At 39.8% G+C, this 24,213-nt stretch overlaps 1 protein-coding gene across 4 annotated transcripts in view; it reads right to left on the bottom strand.

The window, feature by feature from the left end:
* DNAI3 (dynein axonemal intermediate chain 3) overlaps positions 1–24,213 on the bottom strand; it is a 148,544-nt gene that overhangs the window by 69,714 nt on the left and 54,617 nt on the right. For all 4 annotated transcript variants that reach the window (XR_012512471.1, XM_074381102.1, XM_074381101.1 and 1 more), the window contains exons 17-22: positions 18,290–18,420; positions 13,396–13,459; positions 8,730–8,860; positions 6,377–6,581; positions 4,281–4,372; positions 2,435–2,557 (exon numbers count right to left, since the gene is read on the bottom strand). Coding sequence is in view for 3 of the 4 variants with exons in the window: in XM_074381102.1 (XP_074237203.1) it covers positions 2,435–2,557; positions 4,281–4,372; positions 6,377–6,581; positions 8,730–8,860; positions 13,396–13,459; positions 18,290–18,420 (746 nt within the window). In the remaining variant the exon portion in view is untranslated. The remainder of the gene's footprint in view (positions 1–2,434; positions 2,558–4,280; positions 4,373–6,376; positions 6,582–8,729; positions 8,861–13,395; positions 13,460–18,289; positions 18,421–24,213) is intronic.

The raw sequence follows: 24,213 nt of genomic DNA, 5'->3' as shown, positions 1-24,213 counted from the left end.
CCTGGTGAGCACTCATAAAGGCCAGCCTTGCTGGACAAACGTGTGAACACTTTTTATGCGCCAGTTGGTGGCTAAGTGCTATAAGTATTTTAACTCATTTAATCCTCACTGCAATCTTCTGAGGTTGTTACTGTTCCCATTTCCCCCTTTATCATCAGTTGCTTATAAGGAGACATTTCTGACTAACATTAGTTGTTCTTCCTTAGTGACTTTTTCATGTTCTAAATGTAACAGAGGAACCCTTTTAAATTCATTCACATACCCATAATACATCAGTAGTTCCAGAGAAAATTTGAGAAATGGTGGCTCTACTTAAAAGAGAGGCACTATTTCAAATAGAAATGAAAGCCTTTGAAAAAGGCACTATTTCAAATAGAAAAGAAGTTATAAAAAGTTGGGAATGTTTTGGAAATTGAAAAGTATAATACAATTTAAGATATAATTATTATAATATACAGGTGTTTGAAAAGTATTTCACATGCAAATTATTTTTGGATTATCCACAATTCTACTTGCTCCCACTGATGTAGATAATTAGGAGCTGTTGCCATGGTATTTAAACACTCATAATGATCATGGATAATTGCTGGGGTAGGGGAAGGGTGGCAGATTATCTCCCACAATAGAATCTCAACAAACCAACTTTTGTTAAGTGTGCAAAAAACAGAACTAAGATCAATTTGTTTATAGCAGTGGAACTCAATGAAAAGTTAATTGACATTCTTTTATACTTTGTCACTTAACATGTTTTTGAAATGAGATCCTCTGCTTTTATTGCGTTAATTAGTATCAACAAGTGATAATGTAAATCTATTTGCTAATGCAGCACATTATAATATTTCCACATGCTAGTGCTTTTGAGACTGTGGGCCTCATGTGAATAATTGTGTTTGAGGATGTATATATTTGGCTATAAGGAACCTACAGATGGGATCAATGATGAAATACTGGTGACAACAGAGCAAAAGTGAGAGGAAGCAAGAGGGAAATAGAAATTGAGACTGAGGTGTTCTCAAGTGAGAAAGAGAGAAGAGCCTAATTCACAGAGTATTTAAAAGCCCCAAAGTCCAGTGGGCAAGGGAAGACCAGCAGAGTCACAGAATTCATATCAAACAGGGAGAAGCTGAGAAAGAATAGCATGGGGTGCTTAAGAGCTTAGATTCTTTTTGGCAGAGTTTAAGATGGATGTGCCCTATACCAAATTCTCCTCTATTCAAGTTTCATAGCTTTAGTATATTATATACAGCAAAATTCACCTCTCTCCACCCCCTCATATCTATCATCTATCTAATCTATCATCTATCATTATAATTATAATAGCTCTATTTTTTTTTTTTTTTTGAGATGTAGTCTTGCTCTGTCACCCAGGCTGGAATGCAGTGGCACAATCTCAGCTCACTGCAACCTCCGCCTCCCAGGTTCCAGCCATTCTCCTGCCTCAGCCTCCTGAGTAGCTAAGCCTACAGGTGGGCACCATCACGCCCGGCTAATTTTTATATTTTTTTAGTAGAGACAGGGTTTCACCATATTGGCCATGCTGGTCTCAAACTCCTGACCTCATGATCTGCCTGCCTAAGCCTCTCAAAGTGCTGGGATTATAGGTGTGAGCCAATGCACCTGGCCTTATAATAGCTCTACTTACTGAAAGTTTATTTTTCACATTCTTTAACTGACAGCCTTACAGTAATCCCAGTTATTAGTATTCCTGTTTTCAAGATAAGAGACCTGAAGCCTGTAATCCCAGCATTTGGGAGGCCGAGGCGGGTGGATCACGAGGTCGAGAGATCGACACCATCCTGGTCAACGAGGTGAAACCCCGTCTCTACTAAAAATACAAAAAATAAGCTGGGCATGGTGGCGTGTGCCTGTAATCCCAGCTACTCAGGAGGCTGAGGCAGGAGAATTGCCTGAACCCAGGAGGCGGAAGTTGCGGTGAGCCGAGATCGCGCCATTGCACTCCAGCCTGGGTAACAAGAGCGAAACTCTGTCTCAAAAAAAAAAAAAAAAAGAAAGAAAGAAAAGAGACATGAAGCTCAGCCTTGCTCCAAATCTCATAGCTAGTAAATGCAGAGTTGGGATTTGAGCCCACATGTCTTGATTCATATTCAACTCTCTTTGCACTACCTTTTTTAATGCATTACTCGCCAGATATTAAAATTTTATAATGAAAGCATTCAAATTTTGAATTAATGTATCTGTACTAAAGGACTTTAAAATTATAGAAAATTTCAGAAATTTAAATTGGACAGAATCTCACTAGGTATCTAACCGCCAGTTCTCACTCATAGTGAGCTAGGAAATCAAAGAAATGCCCTCTTGACTCTCATGAGAACAACAGAAGAACATGAAAAAGTATAACTGTGGATTAAGCCAAACAAATATATTTTCACTGGTGTTCGAGAAAAACATCTTTGATTTCCGAAATGTAACTTACAGTTTTTTTCTTCTCCGTTTCTAATTCCATTTCTTTCTTTTCTTGCTCACGAATATTTTTGCGTTGTTCTACATATTCCAGATGCTTGACTTCTCTTTCGAAGTAGTAATTAACACTTGTCATCTGTTAGAAACAGAGGCTCGTGAGAGGGTGACCTGCAGGAAGTCCCCATGACCTCTGTTAGAATTTCTGCTGCTTATTATAAGGCCGGTTGCCTGGCCAGGAGTTCGGAGGCACCCATCCCTCTCCACGCCTGACATTACATCACCAGAATCTGCACTCAGTATCTAGCTTCGCCACACCCACCTCTGCACTCAACACTAAACTCTGCACTTGGCACCTGGCCCACCATTCAAAATCCCCTCTGCACTCAGTACCAGATCTGGACTAGGCACCTAGCCAGCCGTTGGAAAACCCCGCCAAAACTTAAAACAAGCCCCGCCAAAACCTGCCCAATAGCGTTTGTCCCTGTCCAGCCCGCTCAACAGAAATCCCGCCTACCTACCTATAGCAGCTTGCCACGTTCATTCCCCAAAGCCAATCAGAGGGCCTCCCCTCCCTATATAATCCTAGCCTAATAGGATTCAAGCGTGACTTCCCTGGCCTCTTTCCCTGGAACCCCGGAACCCTGGAACCATGGAACCTTGCCCGGGAGCCAAATAAATTGGCGTCTAATTGTTCTAATGCATGCCTGTTTCCTCATTTTAAACTCGGCAATAAACCTTATAAAAAATAAACCTTAACGCTTATAATTACATAGACGACCTACCTAATCTACCTCCCGAATCTACTTGATCATTACCTAATGATCATCTGCCTAATCACTATGTAGATTATCTATTTTGTGATACTTTAAATCTCTTAGGTAAATATAATTTGGAAATTGTACTCACAGGCCCCCTGCCAGAGGAGCTAGCACAATTCAGGGGCTACTGCGCTAACATTTAGGGCTCTGTGCTTTGGAGGTTTCTAAACTACGGTTGGAAGGCGAGAGCTGCGAAATGCTGCAATTTTGTAATAGAAATGTGCAGAGGTTGCTTTTTTCCCTGTTATCTTCCTTCTTCTAAAACTGAGGGAAGTTTCATATCATCAGTCAAACTTGGAAAACTCAGATGAGGATATCAATGCAGACCCTAAAGGGACTGGAAGCAGAGCTGGGTTCCTGATCCCTGGAAGGCTTAACGTGTAGGCATACAATAGAAGCAGAAAAGTCAGCAGAAACCTTGGGGAAAGCAACCACGGGAGAGAGAGCCTTTTGCCTGCCAGTAATTAGATCGATGTTGGGACTTGCAGCAGACTGCAATCTATATGTTTAATGTTTGTTGTATATACGTTTACATATTTCCATTCATTGATCTTTTTAAAGCTCATTATTAATATTGAAACACTTGAGTGGTGGATACAAGGTTGGGGGTGCAGAACACCACCAGCTCAGATGTGCTGCCTGTTCTACTCCAAGTTGGGTTGGGAGCCGGTAGGGGTGAGTGATGAAGAGATGCATGAACATGTCAACTGGGCCCTCAGGGAAGGGTATCACTGAAATAAGTGTCCCATACTTCAGTTACAATGGAAAAATGACATTTTATGATTATGAATACCTAAGTTACTATTCTCTCAGACTCTGGACTTCATTTACTTGGTTTCCCTCCCATCTCATGTTTGGGGCTTTTTTTTTTTTTCTTTAAAGCTTCAAACTAACTCACACAACAGAAATACATTCTCTTATTTACTGTATGAGTCTTTTGTTCCCTAATAGAGCAAAAATGCTGTCATTTCTAAATTTTTTCTAAAGACATATCTTAGAAATATCTGGTCACATTAATTCTGTAAGCCATAAGTTACTCACCTCATTAGTGGAAGGGTGACTTAATGTCCAAGGAATTTCTAATATATGCAATGTTCCATAATAATCAGCTATGGCTATAAATTGCTGTTTAGCTGAAAGATTTAAAATAAAGGGAAAAAAATCAGCAAACAGAAAACTATCTTAAGCAGTTAAACATGAAATGTGTTTTTGTTTTGTGTTCTCCCAAAGGACCCACTGTGGTTCCAATGATCTTGGCATTTTCATCAGATGTTCATGGTTGGACGACGTAAACATGTACAAGTCATTTTTTCCAGTTGAGGAAACGAAAGCTAAGACTGAGCCTTTGTCGGCCTCCCTGCTGCCTCAAATCTTGTATTTCTGGTGACTGTCTAAGGAATGTGGCTCCTGGCTAAGGCTGACATTCTATGTGGCTGGGCCCACTGGGCAGTCTTGAGAAGAAAGCAGGAAGAATACATGGAAAGATTTTCAAAGAAAAGTCACGAAGTTGATTTTCACCAAACACAGAAAGGACTAAAGGGTACTATTATCCAGAAGAATTTCAAAGATATAGCCAGAACCACAGGTCTTATTGTAAAAAGTAGCATCCTTTGAGCATTTAAAATGGGTATAATATGCAAAATGCTTGAGAATTTTGAGAATTTTAATCTTCTTTTTTCTTCTTCTTTTTTTTTTTTTTTTAATGAGACAGGTTCTCTCTCTGTGGCTCAGGCTAGAGTGCAGTGGTATGATCATGGCTCGCTTCAATCTCTCAGGCTTAATCAACTATCCTACCTCAGCTTCCTGAGTAGCTGGGGCTACAGGTGCATAGTACCATGCCTGTCTAATTTTTGTTTTGTATTTTTTGTAGAGACAGGGTCTTGCCATGTTGCTCAGGCTGGTCTTAAACTCCTGGACTTAAGCAATCTTCCCGTCTCACTCAGCCTCCCAAAGTGCTGGGATTAGAGGTGTGAACCACCATGCCCAGCCTGAGAATTTTAATTTTCTAATCTCATTGTGTGTGTGTTCTTTTCATTTTTAGTAGGTCTGCTTCAAATTGCAAAATCCCGGTCTCATAATCCCTATAGGTGTACAAAGACAATGTTTTACACCAAAGAGGGAAAAGATACTTTGGTGGCACATACGGCTAAGCAGTAGTCTGACTGCGACACTCGAGATGCTGAAGACTGAGTTTCCAAATCTAATGTTTCTGAAAAATGGATAGAAAGATAATTTCATGCCTGTCCACCTTTGGAAACAAAGGGAAACTTCTTTTAAAAAAAGGCTGGTGGCTTTTTACAGTGGCTCACCCCTATAATCCCAGAACTTTGGGAGGCTGAGGCAAGAGAATTGATCACACCATTGTACTTCAGCCTGGGCAACGGAGTAAGACCTCATTGCTAAATAAATAAATAAATAAATAAATAAATAAATAAATAAATGAGGCAAACATACTGGATGTACATGGAAATTACTACTTGGGCGAAACAGAAAAAAAATGGAGACAAAGGGCATACATCATGTTTCTATAGACAAATCCTTGAATTTATGCTTGCTTTGTTATATATTACTTTTTCTCATAATTGGTTCAAAGGTTAAAGCTTAAATAGATATATAATCCCAGATAATCATTTTATCTTATGAAGAGAACTGCTTGACATTGGCCAGGGGAGAATCACAAAAGTGATATAATATTAAAAAATATAACTTGTAATGAAAATTAAAGACTCAAACTTTATTCTATCTGGGAAAAAAAATCAGCAAAAGATAACAAAGATCTAGGGCTCACCCTGCCTGCCCAGAGAAGGAGAAGGATGTTTCCCACTGTGTGGTTCAAAACCAGCCTCTGCCTGACATATGTCTCCGACATCATTCTTGATAAGGCAATACAGTGACAAGAGCTCAGGTTGCGTCCAAGGTTTGAGAGCAAGAGAGAGGGAAAAGGAAAAGGAAAGATGGGAAGGAAAGGGAAGAGAGAAAAATGAAAAGAAGAGAAGAGAAGGGACAGGATAAAAAGGGATGGGGCGGGAAGAAAAACAAAAAGCTAAGAAGTAAACATTGGAGGCTTTTCAGATGAATGTCAAGATGTTCCTGAGTTACCCAAAATGACTTAGCTTATTTAGTTAGAATTAACATACCAGAAAAGATCCAGGGTTTGATGTAGGTGATCATAGTTATGCAAATGTTTTGAGACTGGGCTGGTTCATGGGTTTTCTCCAGAAGGTCCCAGATATCAATATTTCCATCTTCTCGGCCGATATAGAAAACTCCGGGCCGAGTCAGGGACCAGTGGCCTGAGGTGTACATTTTTGGTGCACAGCATGACTGCAGGAGGGGTCCTGTCTTTAAACAAAATTTTTAAAAGACAAAAAAGATTGTGTTATTATCTGAGGGAAATTCACCATAATGTACGTTAAGTACAACTCAAGCTGGCTATGATCATATAACAACAAAATTACGGCCACTAGGAAGTCTTACTTTTCTTTGTTGGAGGGTTTTTCTATACCAGCTTGTCTTTCTGTTTGTTTTCATAAGCCATTTTTAGTTGCTTTTCAGAAAAGATTAAACCTTCCGATTAAGTTGTTGAAGTTTCTAATAATCCTGCTTCTAAACCCACTACTGCTTCTAACCTCACGACTATTTCTGTGGAGACTGGTGAACATTAGATAAGTAAAGATTATCAAGACATTCTGTTTATGCCTTTATTTTGCTATCAGATATGTACATCCCATGGAAACAGCTCAGTAACAGTAGACAGTAAAACAAATGAAAAGTCTGCCAGTTCTAGCTAGGTACATACAACAGAATTGGCAAATTCTCATATAAAGTGACTTCAGATGGAAGCAGTTGATAGCCTATAAATACAATTGGAAGAGATTTTAGACCATCTAAGCATCATGCAATCGTCTTCTCTTTTTTCTACCGTGGAGTAATCTGCCTTCTTCGGGAGGTTTTCAAAAGCGGTAACAGAATGTGCTTTCTACCCACTTAAGGCTTCATCTATTGACCAGGGGTGCTCCTTTCCCTACTTACATCTGCAGGGACTAAACTAAACCACGGAGCTACCGCTCACTCTCCAATACATGTAGAAGAGATTTTCCTGTGAAGAAAGAATGTTGCAGATTCATGGACTCCTTGGAGGTGACATTTCAAACTTGTTCTCTTTGTCTACTTCTCCCAGCACCTTGAGTTTCTATAACCAGATTACTGACCCTGGCATAGTCTTTGGACAATCATGCCTGAATTTCCTTTTACTTTAACTACAAAACTTGCTAATTGTAAAAAAAAAAAAATCAAACATACAGAAGTACACTGGTATAAAGCAGAAGTTCTTTTGTTGATGGCCATTTAAGTAGTTTCTAAATTCTTTTCAATGATAAATATACAGTTTTTGAGTCTTTGTATGTGTTAGAGTTTCAGAAGTGGAACTGTTAGGTTAAATATATATATATATATATTTATTTGTATACATATATATATATATGTATACCAACTTTGAAATATTATGTTTGCATATAATTTCATTATATGCATATATACGTACATATAGTTTCAAGTTTTGATAATCTCAAATTGCTCACCAAAGAGACATATCAATTTATAATCCCACCAAACATACTAATTTCCCCACACCCTTGCTTCACTGGATTTTATCAATCTTTCTAGTTTTTGGTAGCTTAGCTCCTATCTGCCTGTATCCAGCCCCTCTCCCAATCCTGACCACACTCTTGCTGCCTCTCTTTAACCACTGTATGTCTCTGGACAGGCGAGGGTCTGCCTGCTGACAGACCCTCAGCTTACTCACTCCCACTTTCTGAACCTGCTAACATATTCCTAGTGCAGAGGGAAAGATGACAAACCCAGTGTTTCTCCTTGCACTTCATACAGAATTAAGCATCCCATCTTGTATTTTCAAGGGAGGAAAAAATGCAAGTCAAGGCCAGGTGCGGTGGCTCACACCTGTAGTCCCAGCACTTTGGGAGGCTGAGGCAAGTGAATCACTTGAGCCCAGAAGTTCGAAAGCAGCCTGGGCAACATGGTGAAACCCTTGTTTCTATTTAAAAAAAAAAAAAATTAGCCAGACATGGTGGTGTGCACCTGTCATCCCAGCTACTCAGGAGCCTAAGATGGGAAGTCAATCCTGGGAAGTCGAGGCTGCAGTGAGCAGGATCACCCACTGCATTCCAGCCTGGGCAACAAAGTAAGACCCTAGCTCCCACCCCCCAAAAATGCCCACAGTAGATATTCCAAGACTGTTAAGTTTTGGAGAACAAGGAGCTTGTAAATTGTTTTCTTCCCTCAGGAAGGAAAAACAAATGTGTTTTCAAAAGGATTACAGTGGTTCTCCTGATGAGCTGGAGCCCTGGCCATCTGTTCTAATTTCTCTAAAAAGTGTCCCAAAGGCATTTTTGTCAGCACATAACAGTTCCTCTTGTCTTTCTCAATAACAAAGGACCACACGCCCACACCTCCATTTTGCAGGCAACTTACCATGACACCTTCTTTCCATATGGCCACGTTCCACCCTCCAACTGTGAGAATAATGTCATTGTAGAAAGGTGATCTCTGAACAGTGTGGACTGTTCCATCATGAATGGTGTGGATGCTCACTGGCTTTTTTGCTGTCAGAGTGAAAGAAGGCCATCTCATCTTTAATAAGACTATTTGCATTCCCACAGTGAAGAATGGAAAGACCTCCAATGGACAGACAGAGCCCCATGAATGGGGTCCAGGAGTAGAGAACTAGAGGGCAGCTGGGGTGAACAGATCTGTCAGGGGATGGCTTCTTCTCTTATTATGGATTGTCCAGGGAATATCCCATCAAGGCCACTTTTCAAGCTCAAAGGAATACTTTGTGTTATTCATTTACTCATTTATTAATTAACTCAATTAGTCAATAAATATTTATAGATTGCCTATATGTAATACCAGGTACTGTAGCTGGCTGGGTCGACAATGGTTAGTAAACAAACATGATCCTGCCCCTAAGGAGCTTACAGTCCAGTAGGAAAGATAGAATTTCAATAAACACATCCCAAAGTATACAATTTAAAAACTGTGAAAAGTGTTGTGGAGGAAAAAATATTGCAAATACAAGGGGATTTGTAATTTAGACTGAACGGTCAGAAAAGGCTTCTGTGAAGATGTATCACGTAGGTCTGAATAGCAGTTCAACACAGGAAGATTTTGATGTGAAGGAACATTCCAGACAGTGGAAACATACACCGAAGTCCTGAGGACAGAAGTGTTTAGTGCTTTTATACATTTGAGGAAGGCACCCTGACTGCAACCTGGTCATCTCAGTGTGAGACATGAAACAAACGGGGACTAGGAGGGTACAGGCCATGTTGGGCCTTCCAAGAAAGGAATTCAGATTACACTCTAAGTGTTGTGTGCTGTAATGAGTCCTTTAGGTCTCCAAGTGAGACAATTTGACTGACATTTCTGAAAGAGTCTGGTTGTTGTGGGGAGAACGTATTAGAGGCAGGTAAAAGCAGAGGAAGCTATAGTGGCAGTTCTAGTGAGAGAGATGATGGTGTGGACTAAGGTGCAATGGCGAAGAAGAAATCTTTGTGAGCTAGAATTGATGCCGGGTGCGGTGGCTCACGCCTATAATCCCAGCACTTTGGGAGGCCGAGGCAGGTGGATCACGAGGTCGAGAGATCGAGACCATCCTGGTCATCCTGGTGAAACCCCGTCTCTACTAAAAATACAAAAAATGAGCTGGGCACGGTGGCGCGTGCCTGTAGTCCCAGATACTCAGGAGGCTGAGGCAGGAGAATTGCCTGAACCCGGGAGGCGGAGGTTGCGGTGAGCCGAGATCGTGCCATTGTACTCCAGCCTGGGTAACAAGAGCGAAACTCCATCTCAAAAAAAAAAAAAAAAAAAAAGAATTGACAGGACTTGGAGACAGCTTGAAGACAGAGCTGAAATGCTGAGAATGACAGCCAGGTTTCTGATAAGAGACTTCCCTTCATTCGAAGTGGAAAGCCTTATAGGTTCAAATATTAAGATCAAGAGTTCCTTTCTGCTCCAGGCCCCAGTGTCTTCCTGCTTCTCTGATCTCTTTACTCAGATAACAGGAGGATTCTGCTTGGGTTTCTTCTTCCTGAGGGTTGGCTGCAGAACTGAATCCTCTAAATTTCTTGTTGCCTACAACCCTGTGTCCCAGGGATAACCATAAAAACATATGCCTGTCAAGGCCAAACCGCAATGTCCAACCACTTTATACTAATGTCTTCTACATTTTATCATATTAATTGCTATGTGAGAGATGGGGTGTTTCCCCCCAGAACATTCATGGCATATTAGGCAGAAAAAGATACACTAAATCTTATAAGAAGCTCATAAAGTAGGGTTTCAAACAAGTGTTTTTCCACTCAAGTTCATAGTAGCATTATTCACAAGAGCCAAAATGTAGAAGGAATCCAAGTATCCATTGAGGGATGAATGGATAAGCAAAATGTAGTTACACATACAATGGAATAGTGTTCAGTCTTGAAAGGGAAGGAAATTCTGATCCATTCTACGACATGGATAAAGCTTAGAACATTATGCTAAATGAAATAACCTAGTCACAAGAAGACAAATACTGCATGATCCTAGGGTAGTTGAATTCATAGAAACAGAAAGTAGAATGGTGGTGGCCAAGGACTGGGGGAAGGGACAAATGAGGAGTTAGTATGTAATAGGTAAGGAGTTTCCATTTTGCAAGAAGAAAAGAATTCTAAAGATTGATTGCACAACATGAATGTACTTAACACCACTGAACTACACTTTTGAAATTGGTTAAGATGGTAAGTTTTATGCTTATGTGTATTTTACCATAGTTAAAACATTTTTTAAGTAAAAATAAGTAAAAATTTAAATGTAGCTTTTCTGGATTAAAAAAAAAAAGGTGAATTTTCCTCCAACCAAACCCCTCACTTAGAGCACAGAAGACACCTTCTGAGGCCATCTTGAAGTGATCTAGAAGATTTCTGGTAAGGCCCAAGACCCCTAGAAACTAGCAGCTTTCTTCTGGCTGCTGTTCCTGTTTCTCAGAGCCTGGGTTTGTCCTCTGTGTTCGTGAGGCTTCCCTAGACACCACCTCACTCTGCGGAGCAGGGCCTTCTAAGGACTGAAATGATGACCAATGATAGTGATGCTGACAATCGTAAGGTTTGCACTTTAAAATAACATTAGATGTTCTCAGCCCATAAAAACTTTTCCATTCTTTTTACTTTGAAAGACCTTAGTGTGTCATTTAGCAATGAATGGAGCTGTCCTTAAATTATTAAATGGACTGCCAGATCCTCCAGGCCAGGTTATTATAAACAAATTACAATAAATGAAAAAGCCATTTTTCAGAGTCATTATCTAATGCTGGAGGCAATATAGAGCAAAGACTCTGGCAGCAAACTGCCTGTGTTCAAATTTTGGCAAGGCCACCTATAGTAGCTACCCATAGGGCTGCTGTGAGGACTACACGAGTTATCCATAGAAAGTACTTGGCACATGACATGTACGGATTTGTGAGTATAGTACATGACATGATTATGTCAACTGCCATCATTCAGCCTGCATTTATCTTGGCTTGTCACTTTGATTATCTGGAAAGTTTGTTTGATTTGGGCTTCCTTATCACACACATCTCAGTTAAGGTAATCTGTCTCTTAGAAGTTTCTTCTTAAAAACCTGTTCATCATGGGCCCCCTCCAAAGCAGTTTAGGCAGTCTAGGAAGAGGTGGTGCCCCAAGAAAATCTCTGAAATGGGGAAGAATCAGTGTCCCTTGTGCACAAGCTAGTCATGGCATCAGCTTGTGTCTCAGGGGTGTGGTGAAGACTGCTGTCATGTTCTACAATGCCTAGATTAGAGTATGTGCACAATGAATATTCATTAATTGTTGAATACATAGATATAGAAGTAAGCATAAAAGAAGTTGAATGTAATTCTTTATATCCAATATCTAATTTTGAGCTAAGCTTTAAATCATGAAATTGGGAATGAATGGAAAGTGGAAAATCTAATCCTCTCTCAATGCCCTACTGTTGTCAACAACACACATTTGAGGTTCTAGTCAGGGAAGAAAGGAGGAGTATTTTGGCTGCAAGATTAAATGGTTACCCTGAAGGCACAGCTGACAGTCTTCTCAAATCTTAAGACAGACTCTGATTTCTGGAACCACAGGAGAAGTGAGTCTGGGAAGTTACAGGTGAAGACCTGAGTTCCAATAGCTGTCCCCTACAGGCTGCGGCTCTGACCTCTCGCACCTGTTAGTCACTCACACTTCCACTCTCATGATTGACCAGATCCCTTCTGCAAGGAGTCTAGATGCTCTACCACACTGCTCCCTCATGGTGTTCTGAAGCCTTCTTGCCAGTCTTTGTCTGCCTAGCCATCCCAGGAGCTACCTCTTCCTTTGTTTATGGTTATCCCAAACTGTGAAACACAGTTAAAATAAATTTTCACGCCGTGGCAAAATTCAAAGCTTTAAAATAAGTAGTTACAATTGTAGTGAGCCCCAAGGCTCCGAGCCTACTAGAGACAGGGAACTTTCCTTATTGGGGTGCCTGTACTCCCGACTGTGGTTCCTTCTCACACTTGGATGTGACCCACATGTTTCTGTTCAGCTCTCCAGAGACCCAGGTTCTGGGAGCAGCAGACATCAAGATATAACCTGTCCTAGCCCCAAAGGAGGGGCCTGCAGTCCCTTTTCCTGTACTCTGCTGGGGTCTTCTAGGTATTGTACATTTTGCTTATAATCTTACATTGACTCAGCTTTTCCATATAGATGAATTACCAGGTTATTGAATTATCGAAACAGCTTTTCATTTTTAAATTAAATCACTCAAGTTTCTCAGTCATTTAGGCAACATATGGGTCAGTGCTCCTCAAATTGTGATGTGAAAACGAATACCCTGGAAAATCTTATTAAAATCCACATTCAGATTCAGTAGGCCTGGGGTAGAATCCAAAATTTTTATGTGTATTTCCAGCAAGCTCCCAGGTGACGACTATGCTGCTTATTCAAGGCCTCCACCTTATTAGTCAGTACCTTAGGAGCCCTCCCTTCCATTAGCAAGAACAGGGTGACTCTGTACTGCATACAATTCCCTTGGATAGTTTAAATTAAAAGGAGTATCTTAGTAATAACAGGACAATCACAAAACTTACGCATAAGTCGGCCAGTTTCAGGGTCTTTTTCCATTTTCCAATCTGTGTATATCACTTCACCATCCTAAAAATATTATAGGTTTCTGATGAGTACAATGACAACTTAGGAGACAAAAGACCTCACACTCACATGCTAAGACTGACTGTTACCAAAACAAATGGGAAACAACAAGTCAATTTAATCAAATAATAATTTAATCCAGTGGGGGAGAGGAAAAGCCTCAAAATAAGTGCTCAATTTTATATGGAAAAAACAATGAATTTGTTGTTTTTATCTACATATAATCAAGTGGAGAACATGACAGTTCTGCAGATACTCCATCTGGGACAAGAGTCCCAACCGCTGGGCATCCAATAAAGGGAAGGATCAGCCCATCTTATTCAGTGACTAGTTTTCAGCCTGTTAGAAAGTCAATTCTTAATATATATTCATGGAATAAGAGAGAAAGAGGGGATATGAATGCATGCATGGTAGTGATTACTGCTTTTCAGGTTGAGAACAGGAAATGTAAAGTCCAATCTAAATAAAATAGCAACTGATATATATTCTTGTTCTGGCTCACGGTCATTTTAATGAGAGGGGAAGGCAAATGGACCTAGTGTAAGAAGAGGAAGAAACAGCTATGCAAATAGGAAAGACAGAGAAAACCAATGAGGTTGGAGAGGTTTGCAGAAAATAATTAGTCCCTTGCTGTTGTCTGATGGATCAGAAAACTGAGGCTTGGAGAGGTTAAGTGACACACTCTAGGTCACCTCAGGCAGTCTCCTAATTCCAATGTTTCTTTACTGGATGAGAAGAGAAAAACACAGGAGTTTGTATAAAAAGCGGGATGGACTGGGATCTGTAGGCAAGGAAGAGGAGATGAGAGCATATTTGGTTTATGCAAAGGGAAAGATAAACTCACTGGGGACAGGGTCACTCATTTGCCTTCTGTGCTTTTATTCATCTACGCTAATTCATTTAACAGACAAGGACTATATTTGGTGATTTGGTGTCAGAAATTCCAAGTCTGGGCCGGGCGTGGTGGCTCACACTTGTAATCCCAGCACTTTGGGAGGCCAAGGTGGGCGGATCACGAGGTCAAGAGATCGAGACCATCCTGGCCAATATGGTGAAACCCTATCTCTACTAAAAATACAAAAATTAGCTGGACGTGGTGGCGCGCACCTGTAGTCTCAGCTACTCAGGAGGCTGAGGCAGGAGAATTGCTTGAACATGGGAGGTGGAGGCTGCAGTGAGCCGAGATTGCGCCACTGCACTCCAGCCTGGCACCTGGTGACAGAGCGAGACTCGGTCTCACAAAAAAAAAAAAAAAAAGAAAAGAAAGAAAGAAATTCCAAGTCTGAGGACAAGCCCTCTCGCCACTCACAGTCCTCACAGTCTAAGGAAGCAGATAGATGGGTACATGTTTTGCTAATCTGTGGCCATGTGGCACATTACCCTCAGGGATACTTCTTGAGCACTCATTGCTTGCCAGTATTCTTAGGAGCTTTATGGATGTGACCCTCAGCCCTCGCCAAAATCCTGTAAGAGGGTTATTAATATCTCCTGGGTCTCATAGCCAGTACATGAAACACTGAAATTGAACCAAGTTAAAGAGGAATAGTTGGAACCAATTTAATATATGTGTGTTGAATGCTCATCACACTGCAAGTCACCCAGCTGGAAACCTTTACATCCTTCTCTAGCCACTTCTGTAATTCTGTTACCCAGTTCCACTTCCCTGATCCTTGTGTTGACATTCTTGGTCCCACAGCTCAGGGGCTTTTCACCTCTGGGCTGGCCCACCTGAAATCACTGCCTGCCTGGCTTCTCCTCCTCCGGAGTTTCACTCCCTTCCCTCAGTCCACACCAGCCAGTCGAGATCCCAGAAAGGCCTCCCTGAAGATCTCTATCCAAAATAGATGGATCAGCTGTGTCAAAAGTTGATAGAATCTTCCACTGGAATGCCAACCCCATGAGGGCAGAGAATTTTGTCTGTTTGTTCCCTGCTATATTCCCAGAGCCAAGAGCAATGCCTGGCATATATTAAATGTACAGTGAGTATCTGTTGAGTGATGAGTAAAGAAACTCCAAGCAGGGCAAGGGCTCCAAAGGTAGGCAAGAGTTTGTATTAGGAGATTAGAAAAAAGGCCGGGCGCAGTGGCTCACACCTGTAATCCCAGCACTTTGGGAGGCCAAGGCAGGCAGATCAACTGAGGTCAGGAGTTTGGGACAAGCCTGGCCAACATGGTGAAAACCCGTCTCTACTAAAAATACAAAAAAAATTAACTGGGTATGGTGGTACACACCTGTAATTTCAGCTACTCAGGAGGCTGAAGCAGGAGAATCACTTGAACCTGGGAGGTGGAGGCTGCAATGAGCCAAGATTGTGCACTGCACTCCAGTCTGGGTGACAGAGTGAGACTCCATCTCAAAAAAAATTAAAAAATAAAAGAAAAAAGAAACTGGCACAGTGGCTCATGCCTGTAATTTCAGCACTTTGGGAGGCTGAGGCAGGTGGATCACGAGGTCAAGAGATCGAGACCTTCCTAGCTAACATGGTGAAACCCTGTCTCTACTGATACTACAAAAATTAGCTGGGCATGGTGGTGCATGCCTGTAGTCTCAGACACTCGGGAGGCTGAGGCAGGAGAATTGCTTGAACTCAGGAGATGGAGGTTGCCGGGAGCAGAGATCACGCCACTGCACTCCAGACTGGCAACAGAGCAAGACTCCATCTCAAAAAAAAAAAAAGGAGGGGGGTAAAAATTATACAGAATCTTATAGGCCATGGTGTGAAGAGTCTGGATTTTATTCAACTCAATTTTACTAAGTGGTCACCGAAAAGTTTGAGCAGCAGGGGCTGTTGTGCTTTAATTTCTGCTTTAAGATCTTGCACTCATTGATCATTCTAAATCCGGTCTGATGGTGTCACTCCCCTGCTTTAAAATTTTGGGTGCACAAAAGACAAATATTGTACAATCCCACTTACATGAGGTATCCAGAATAGTCACATTTATAGACACAGAAAGTAGATGGTGGTTACCAGTGGGTGGGGAAAGAAAGGAATAGGGAGTTATTATTTAGTGGGTACAGAGTTCCAGTTTAGGATGAGGAAAAGTTCTGGACATGGATGGTGGTGATGGCTGTACAATATGAATGTAACTTTCCAACAGATTATAGAACTCCTTTGGGGAAGGAGTTTCTTAATACCACCAAATTATACATTTAAAAATGGTTAAGATGATAAATTTAATGTTTATCAGGCCGGGCGCGGTGGCTCATGCCTGTAATACCAGTACTTTGGGAGGCCGAGGCGGGTGGATCACGAGGTCAAGAGATCTTGACCATCCTGGTCAACATGGTGAAACCCCGTCTCTACTAAAAATACAAAAAATTAGCTGGGCATGGTGGCGCGTGCGTATAATCCCAGCTACTCAGGAGGCTGAGGCAGGAGAATTGCCTGAACCCAGGAGGTGGAGGTTGCGGTGAGCCGAGATCGCGCCATTGCACTCCAGCCTGGGTAACGAGAGTGGAACTCCGTCTCAAAAAAAAAAAAAAAAAAAAATTTAATGTTTATCATAAATGACTTAAGATAAATTTTAGTTTTATGTTACATGTTAAATGATTTAAGATAAATTTTATGTTACATATATTTTACCACAATTAAAAAATGTTTTTAAACTTTGCTGTGAAAACCAAGTTATAAATCACATATTTATTTGGTAGTGTCCCATTGCTTACTAAATGAAACTCAAATTACAAATTAACATAGCAGGAAAGGCCATTCAGTATTGGATTCCAACCAAGCACTCTAGGCACACCTTTCTCTCTTACACCAAACTATTTCACTATGTCCAGAGAAATTCTGGACTTTCATAACTCCAAAATATTGTTCAGGAAGTAACTTGCTATTTGAGATTCCTTCTCAACTTCCAACGTCCAACCAGCTTGTGGGTCACCTTCCCCAAGCTCCTTCTTCCTACTGGAATGGTCTCTGGACTGGTGTTGGTATTTATCATGTGCCTGCTCCTTGACTAGGCAGAGAGTCTCTTGAGGACTCGAGGGACCATGATATTCACTTCTGATTCCAGCACCCAATGCTGTGCCTGAGACACAGTTACGTTCTCCAGAGCTTGTGGAATTGATTACTTTCTTCTTCATACCTAAGTGTGGATGCAGATTGCATTCCGGTGAGACTGAGCTACAGCATCTTCCCATGGTGACTTGGCCTGGGAGAGATACTCTGTCTGTATTTCAGGAAAGAGAGTCATGAGTGAAAAGAGCATCTCTGCCTCCATATGACTGTAGAGTTCTGAGCCTCATTTCTTCGTTTATAAAATGGCAATAATAATATCAACCTTGCAGGATTACTGGGATTAAATGGGATATAATTTGGAAAATAACTTGGCACAGACACTGATACACAGAAAATGTCCAGTAAATGTGAGCTCACTTTGGTTATTATTATAGTATGTCCTTAGAAAATGGCATCATTGCCATTATTATATCCAATTGTTATTTATCTTTTGAATTGAGTTTTTTACCGTCTTTTCTACTAGACTGTGTTAGCCTAACAAAACAGTATATTTTCTTAGTAAATCTCTAACACTTAGCATAGTTTCTTCCAAATGAGAAAGGTATTTGATGAATATTTACAGACTGAACAATACATTATTAGCTAAAAGGGTATGCAGTTTTATAGATTTTTCCACATCTGTTCAGGAACATTTTAAAGGTGAATCTATGAGGTATCAAAGTTAAAAATATTTAATGCAAACAAACATACTAAAATATGTAAATGGTATAAGTTTTATGTCTTTACACAGCAAAAATATACAATAAGACATTGTAATAATATGTTTCAGTGTAAATAATTGTTAATTTTAAAAGCTAATAATCCCAATTTACCTCTGTTCCCACAAAGAACTTTGTGCAGAAGTCATCTATTGGCTTGAGAAGATTGGCCATCCCACTTTCTAGATTATGGTATGGGTTCATTTCTTCTGCCTTCACTGTTTTGCTCTGTGTTAATGTTTTGTCTTTCAGGAGAATGTGGGTAAAAGAAGTACATATTTACAGTGAAACATCTTTTAAAACATAGACAGTTTACACTTTCTGCCCCTTGCCACCTACATTTGCCCCATTCCCTTCCCAATGTAGTGGGCATAAGTCCAAGGATTTTAGATTTGCAATTTAGCAGCAGAACCCTTTTCTGTTCCAAACCAAACATCAATGGCTGTACTGTATTATAGCTCTAGCTATACATGCACATAGTGTATAGCATAGCTAATCTGGGGACTGAAACACAAACATCATTGGCAACCTGTTTTTCTTAGAAGTATTTGATGTTACCTTGTTTTAAAAATCTTTTTGTACTCTAAAATTAATAAATGGTATTTATATAAGCTTTGGAAAATAGAGGAAAGTGTGAGTAAAAAGAACAAAAATCATCCACTATCATGTCTCTCAGAGATAATATTAAAATATTGTAACTTTTCTTATGAATATATAAACTTTTAAAAAAAAACTGGTTCATATCCTATTTTAGTTTTGTATACTTGTTTTCTGTTCTCCTAATGCTGTGTCTTCAACATTTTCCCAGGTAACTTCTTAGTTTTTCAAAATATGATAATGATAATCAATTCCTGGGAAAGATGGTAGAGAAATACATGCTCATAAAACCCTCCTCTCATCACACTTCCTCAATATATCCTCTGAGTTATATTACCCAGGAGGAAACCATAAAAACGATAAAACCAACCAACCAACAGACAAATGAAAACTAAAACAGGAGAAGAAAACTTCAGCTATACCAAAAAGACATATTACATTTCAAAAAAGTTTAGCATGATTCTGGATAAAACTAAAAAATGATTGTCATGATTTAGTTGGCACAGTCAACCTATACTTTTATTGTCTGAGATCTACATGTTTTGAGAGGTGTCTTTTCCCACTAAGTAAGACATCAAAAATCAATATAAAAATGAGCCAAACATCAAACTAGATCTTTAAATATCTGTATTACAAAGTGTAAACCAACATTTCAAACATGACTAGGCATATTCAATCACATTGTTCTTATTAAAATATATTATTTATAATACATGTAAGGAAGAGCAAGAAGGCATTTTGTATCCATTTAATATATACAATTAAAATAATTAAGATATTTATTTCAAATTCTTCACTCTCACATCAATGCCTGTTCCTCTCTTTTTTAAATCATGTACACAAATATATTAGGGAAGTAGAATATGTATGTAATTTGTAAATACATACATAGACACACACACACACACACACATTGAGAATCTGTACTCAAAAATGTTAAATGAGGGGGTGTAAGATTAAAAGTGTGAAGCTTTCTGTTCTAACAAGGGGAGACAAGACCCTGATCTATAGGGCTACAACTGATAATGAAAAGGAAAAGATACATGTAAAGGAAAACATGATTATCCTGAATGAGAGACAGGATGTGGAGGCCTGAAGAGAGAATCAGGAAGGACTCAAGTTATTGATTCTGTTCCGGACACATTGACTTTGATAGGGTAGACTGGGTTTAAACCCAGGAGACAGCAAGAGTCAGATGGAGAATTCTCAGCAGAGATAAAAGTTAGAGTCATGCAGGTAGACTGTGTTACCAATGAGGAAAGCACACAGCTGAAATTCAAGTTCAAGGTACATGCATGAGTAGATGGCAGCAAGGTGAAATGGAGCCAGGAAAGGAAATAGAGGAGAGAAAATTGAAGAAGTAGCAGGATAGGAAAGTGACAAATGCTAAGAAAAGTGTGAGCTCCAAGAAAACAGGCTGAGTTAATAGCATTTATTGTGGTAGAGCAGGAGTCCCCAACCTCTGGGCTATAGATACTGGTCTATGGCCCATTAGAAACCGGTCACCATAGCAGGAAATGAGCAGCAGGTGGGTGAGCGAGCATTACTGACTGAGCTCCACCTCTGTCAGACCGCAGCAGCATTACATTCTCACAAGCACGAACCCTATTGTGAACTGCACATGCTAGGGATCTAGGTCACATGCTCCTTATGAGAAGCTAATGCCTGCCCCACCACCTCCCCCTACCACCCTGTGGAAAAATTATCTTTCACAAAACTGGTCCCTGGTGCCAAAAAGGTTGGGGATGGCTGTGGTAGAGTCAAAGAAGGTGAGGTCAGGGAAAAATGTTATTAACTACGTTTATTCAGAGTTGACAGGAATAACTTTGGATACTTAGATTCAAAATCATCCTCATAGGTCAAAGATTTCCTTTCAGATAGTAATAACAATAGCAACTGACATTCCTTGAATGATTACTACATGCCAAGCACTAAAGTGTGTGCTTTATAGGAGCTATTTCATTCAATACTCACAAGAACTTCCAAGGTGGTTATGCATTGATCCTCCTCCAAGGATGAGTAAACTGAGGCTCAGGGAGGTTAAGTAATTTATGCAAGGTCTCACACATGGTATCTAACATTTACTGTGTGTTGACTGTGCCATTTTGAGAGCTTGGTGTATAACTCGTTTCACCTTCACAATGCCCTATGAGGTCATTCCCTTTATTATTTACTCCCCTAATCTTCCTTACTCTATTTTCAAATGTATTTAAAAAAATAAAATAAACCACCAACTAAGGTAGAGAGGTAAATTAATTTGATTCGGTGAAATAATACATTGTGGCTTTGGGATTTAAACCCAGACCATCAACTCCAGAATCTACCTTCTTAGCTGCTATGCCACATTGCTTAGATTAGAAGAATATATGTAAAGGCTATAAAGAATATATGTAACATCATGCGCCATCTGTTCAATCCTTGCAAATCATTCGATGTTTGGGTCCACTGCTTCGAAATGTATAAGAAGTTTATTCAGTAAAGATAAACCGTCTGATAAAAAAAAAAAAAAAAAAAAAAAAAAAAAGAATATATGTAAAGGCTGGAATAGCCCTCAGGCTGGGATAGCCTTCAGGCTGTAAAGGCTATTCCAACAGAGGAATTCCAAAACCATTTAGAGCAAGGGCTTCCTTATCAGAATAAATACAGAATTTCTTAAAGTGACCACTTAGAAGAGCACAGATTGTCATGGACCAAAAATGGCAGACAAAGGGTGGGTAGTCCCTGGCTACTAGATGGTAACATAGTACCAGACACTGACACGAAGTCTGAACAGGCCTCAAGAGAAAATGGTGGGATAGCGAGGACTTGTGATACACAGTCAAAGGAGAACCAGCACAGGATCAAGAATCAAAATGTGATCAAGAACCTTAGGAGTATATTCTAGCTAACAGGGCCAAGTCTACCCAGAATGGATGGATAGTTGGCAGTGTGACCAAAGGAAATCTGAAATACCATAGTTGATCTCAAAGTCCTGAAAGCTGGTCATTCACACAGGAGGCAGAACAGGGCCATATAAGTGACCTTCCCTCTAAGATCAGGAACAAAACAGGGATGTCCAGTCTCACACTTCATCTAACATTCTGGAGGCTCTACATAGTACAATCAGGTAAGACAAAAAAATAGTCATCCAGACTGGAAAAGAAGTAAAACTGTCTTTATTTGCAAATGATATTATCATCTATATAGAAAACTCAGTATGTCTAAAAGAAGCCACCATAACTAGTAAGAGATTTTAGCAAGATTTCAGGATATAAAATCAATATTCAAAGATAAATTGCATGCCGAGCATGGTGCCTCACGCCTCCCAAAGTAATTCCAGCACTTTGGGAGGCTGAGGCAAGCAGATCTCCTGAGTTCAGGAGTTTGAGACAGCTGGCCAACATGGTGGAACCCCATCTCTACTAAAAATACAAAAATTAGCCGGGTGTGATGGCACATGCCTATAGTCCCAGCTACTGGGAGGCAGAAGAATCACTTGAACTCAGGAGGCAGAGGTACAGTGAGCCAAGATCATATCACTGCACTCCAGCCTGCGAGACAGATCAAGACTCTGTCTCTAATAATAATAATAATAATAATAAATTGTATTTTTTACAAAAAATTAGCTGGGCATGGTGGCACGTGCCTATAATCCCAGCTACTTAGGAGGCTGAGGCAGGAGAATCCCTGCCTGAACCCAGGAGGTGGAGGTTGCAGTGAGCCAAGATTGCGCCATTGCACTCCAGCCAGGGTAACAAGAGCGAAACTCCGTCTCAAAAAATAAATAAATAAATAAATAAATTGTATTTTTATACACTGGCAATGAACAATTAGAAATTTAAAAATTTTAAGTACCATTAACAAGAGCATCAAAAAATATGAAGAACTTAGAAATAAACCTCTCAAAAGAGGTGAAACTTACACACTGAAAAGTACAAAAATTATTGAGAATTTAATGACCTAAATACATGAAGAGATATACTGTGTTTATGTGTTAAAACTCATTTTGTTAGATGCTAATTCTCATTATACTGACCTACAGATTCAAAACAACCTTAGTCAAAATCCTAGCTAGCTTCTTATGCATAACAAGCTCTTTCTAAAATTCACATGGAAAAGCAAAAAAACCTCCAACAGTCAAAAGCTACTTAAAAAAAAAAAAATAGTTGGAGGACTAGCACTATCTAATTTCAAGACTAATTATAAAGCTAGCATAATCAAAACAGTGTGATATTGCTCTAAAGATTGGTCAATGGAACAGAACAGAGTTTAGAAATAGACTTGCATATATACAAGTGATTTTTGACAAAGGTACAAAGCCTTTCAGTAGAGAGAGGATGGTGTATTCAGCAAATGGTGTGGGAATACCATACACAAAATAATGAACTTTGATCCATAACATATATCATTTACAAAAATTAACTCAAAAGTAATCATAGACCTAAATACAATGCCACAAAACTTCTAGAAAGATTAGGAAAAAAATTGGCAACTATAGGCTAGGCAAAAATTTCTTAAATTCAACATCAAAATCATGATCCACAGTAAGAATAAACTGATAAACTGCACTTCCTCAAAATTAAAAACTTCTGATTTTCAAAAGACTGCTAAGAGATGAGATAACAAATTGCAAACTAGGAGGAAATATTTTCAAATCATATATCATTAGTTTTGAGAAAAAACTAGTATATAAAATAAATTAAGAACTCTCAGAATTTGATAATAAGAAAACAAACAGGCCCTGTGCGGTGGCTCATGCCCATAATCCTAGCACTTTGGAAGGCCGACTTGGGCAGATTGCTTGAGGACAGGAGTTTGAAACCAGCCTGGCCAACATGGCAAAACCCTGTCTCTACTAAAAACACAAAAATTAGCCAGGCATGGTGGCACACACCTAAAATCCCAGCTACTTGGTTAGCTGATGCATGAGAATCACTTGAACCTGGAGGCAGAGGTTGCAGTGAGCCAAGATCGTGCCACTGCACTCCAGCCTGGGTGGCAGAGTGAGACTCTGCCTCAAAAATAAAAATAAAAATAAAACAAACAACCCAACTGATAAATGGGCAAAAGATTTGAACAGACACTTATCCAGGGAAGATAAAAAGGTGGCAAAAAAAAAAAAGTGAAAATCTGCTTGACAACTTTAGTCATTAGGTAAGTGTAAATGAGATATGACCATGTGTATTTAAGAATGGTTAAACTAAAAAGATTACCCGTATCAACTGCTGGCAAGGATGTGGAGAAAATGGAACTCTCCATACATTGTAGTGGGAATGTAAATGGTAAAACTAGAAAATGCCTTGGCAGTTTCTGAAAAAGTTAAACATATGCCTGCCATATAATACAACCATTCTATTCCTAGGGATGCACCCAAGGAAATATGAAGGTGTATGTCCATACAAAGACTTGTATATGAATGTTTGCAGAAGCTTTATTTGTAATAGGCCTCAGCTGAAAACAAT

Source organism: Saimiri boliviensis, chromosome 11, assembly GCF_048565385.1.
Source record: "Saimiri boliviensis isolate mSaiBol1 chromosome 11, mSaiBol1.pri, whole genome shotgun sequence".
Taxonomy (NCBI): Eukaryota; Metazoa; Chordata; class Mammalia; order Primates; family Cebidae; genus Saimiri; species Saimiri boliviensis.
The sequence above is the reverse complement of the archived record's forward strand: the minus strand, read 5'-3'. Positions and strand labels throughout refer to the sequence as shown.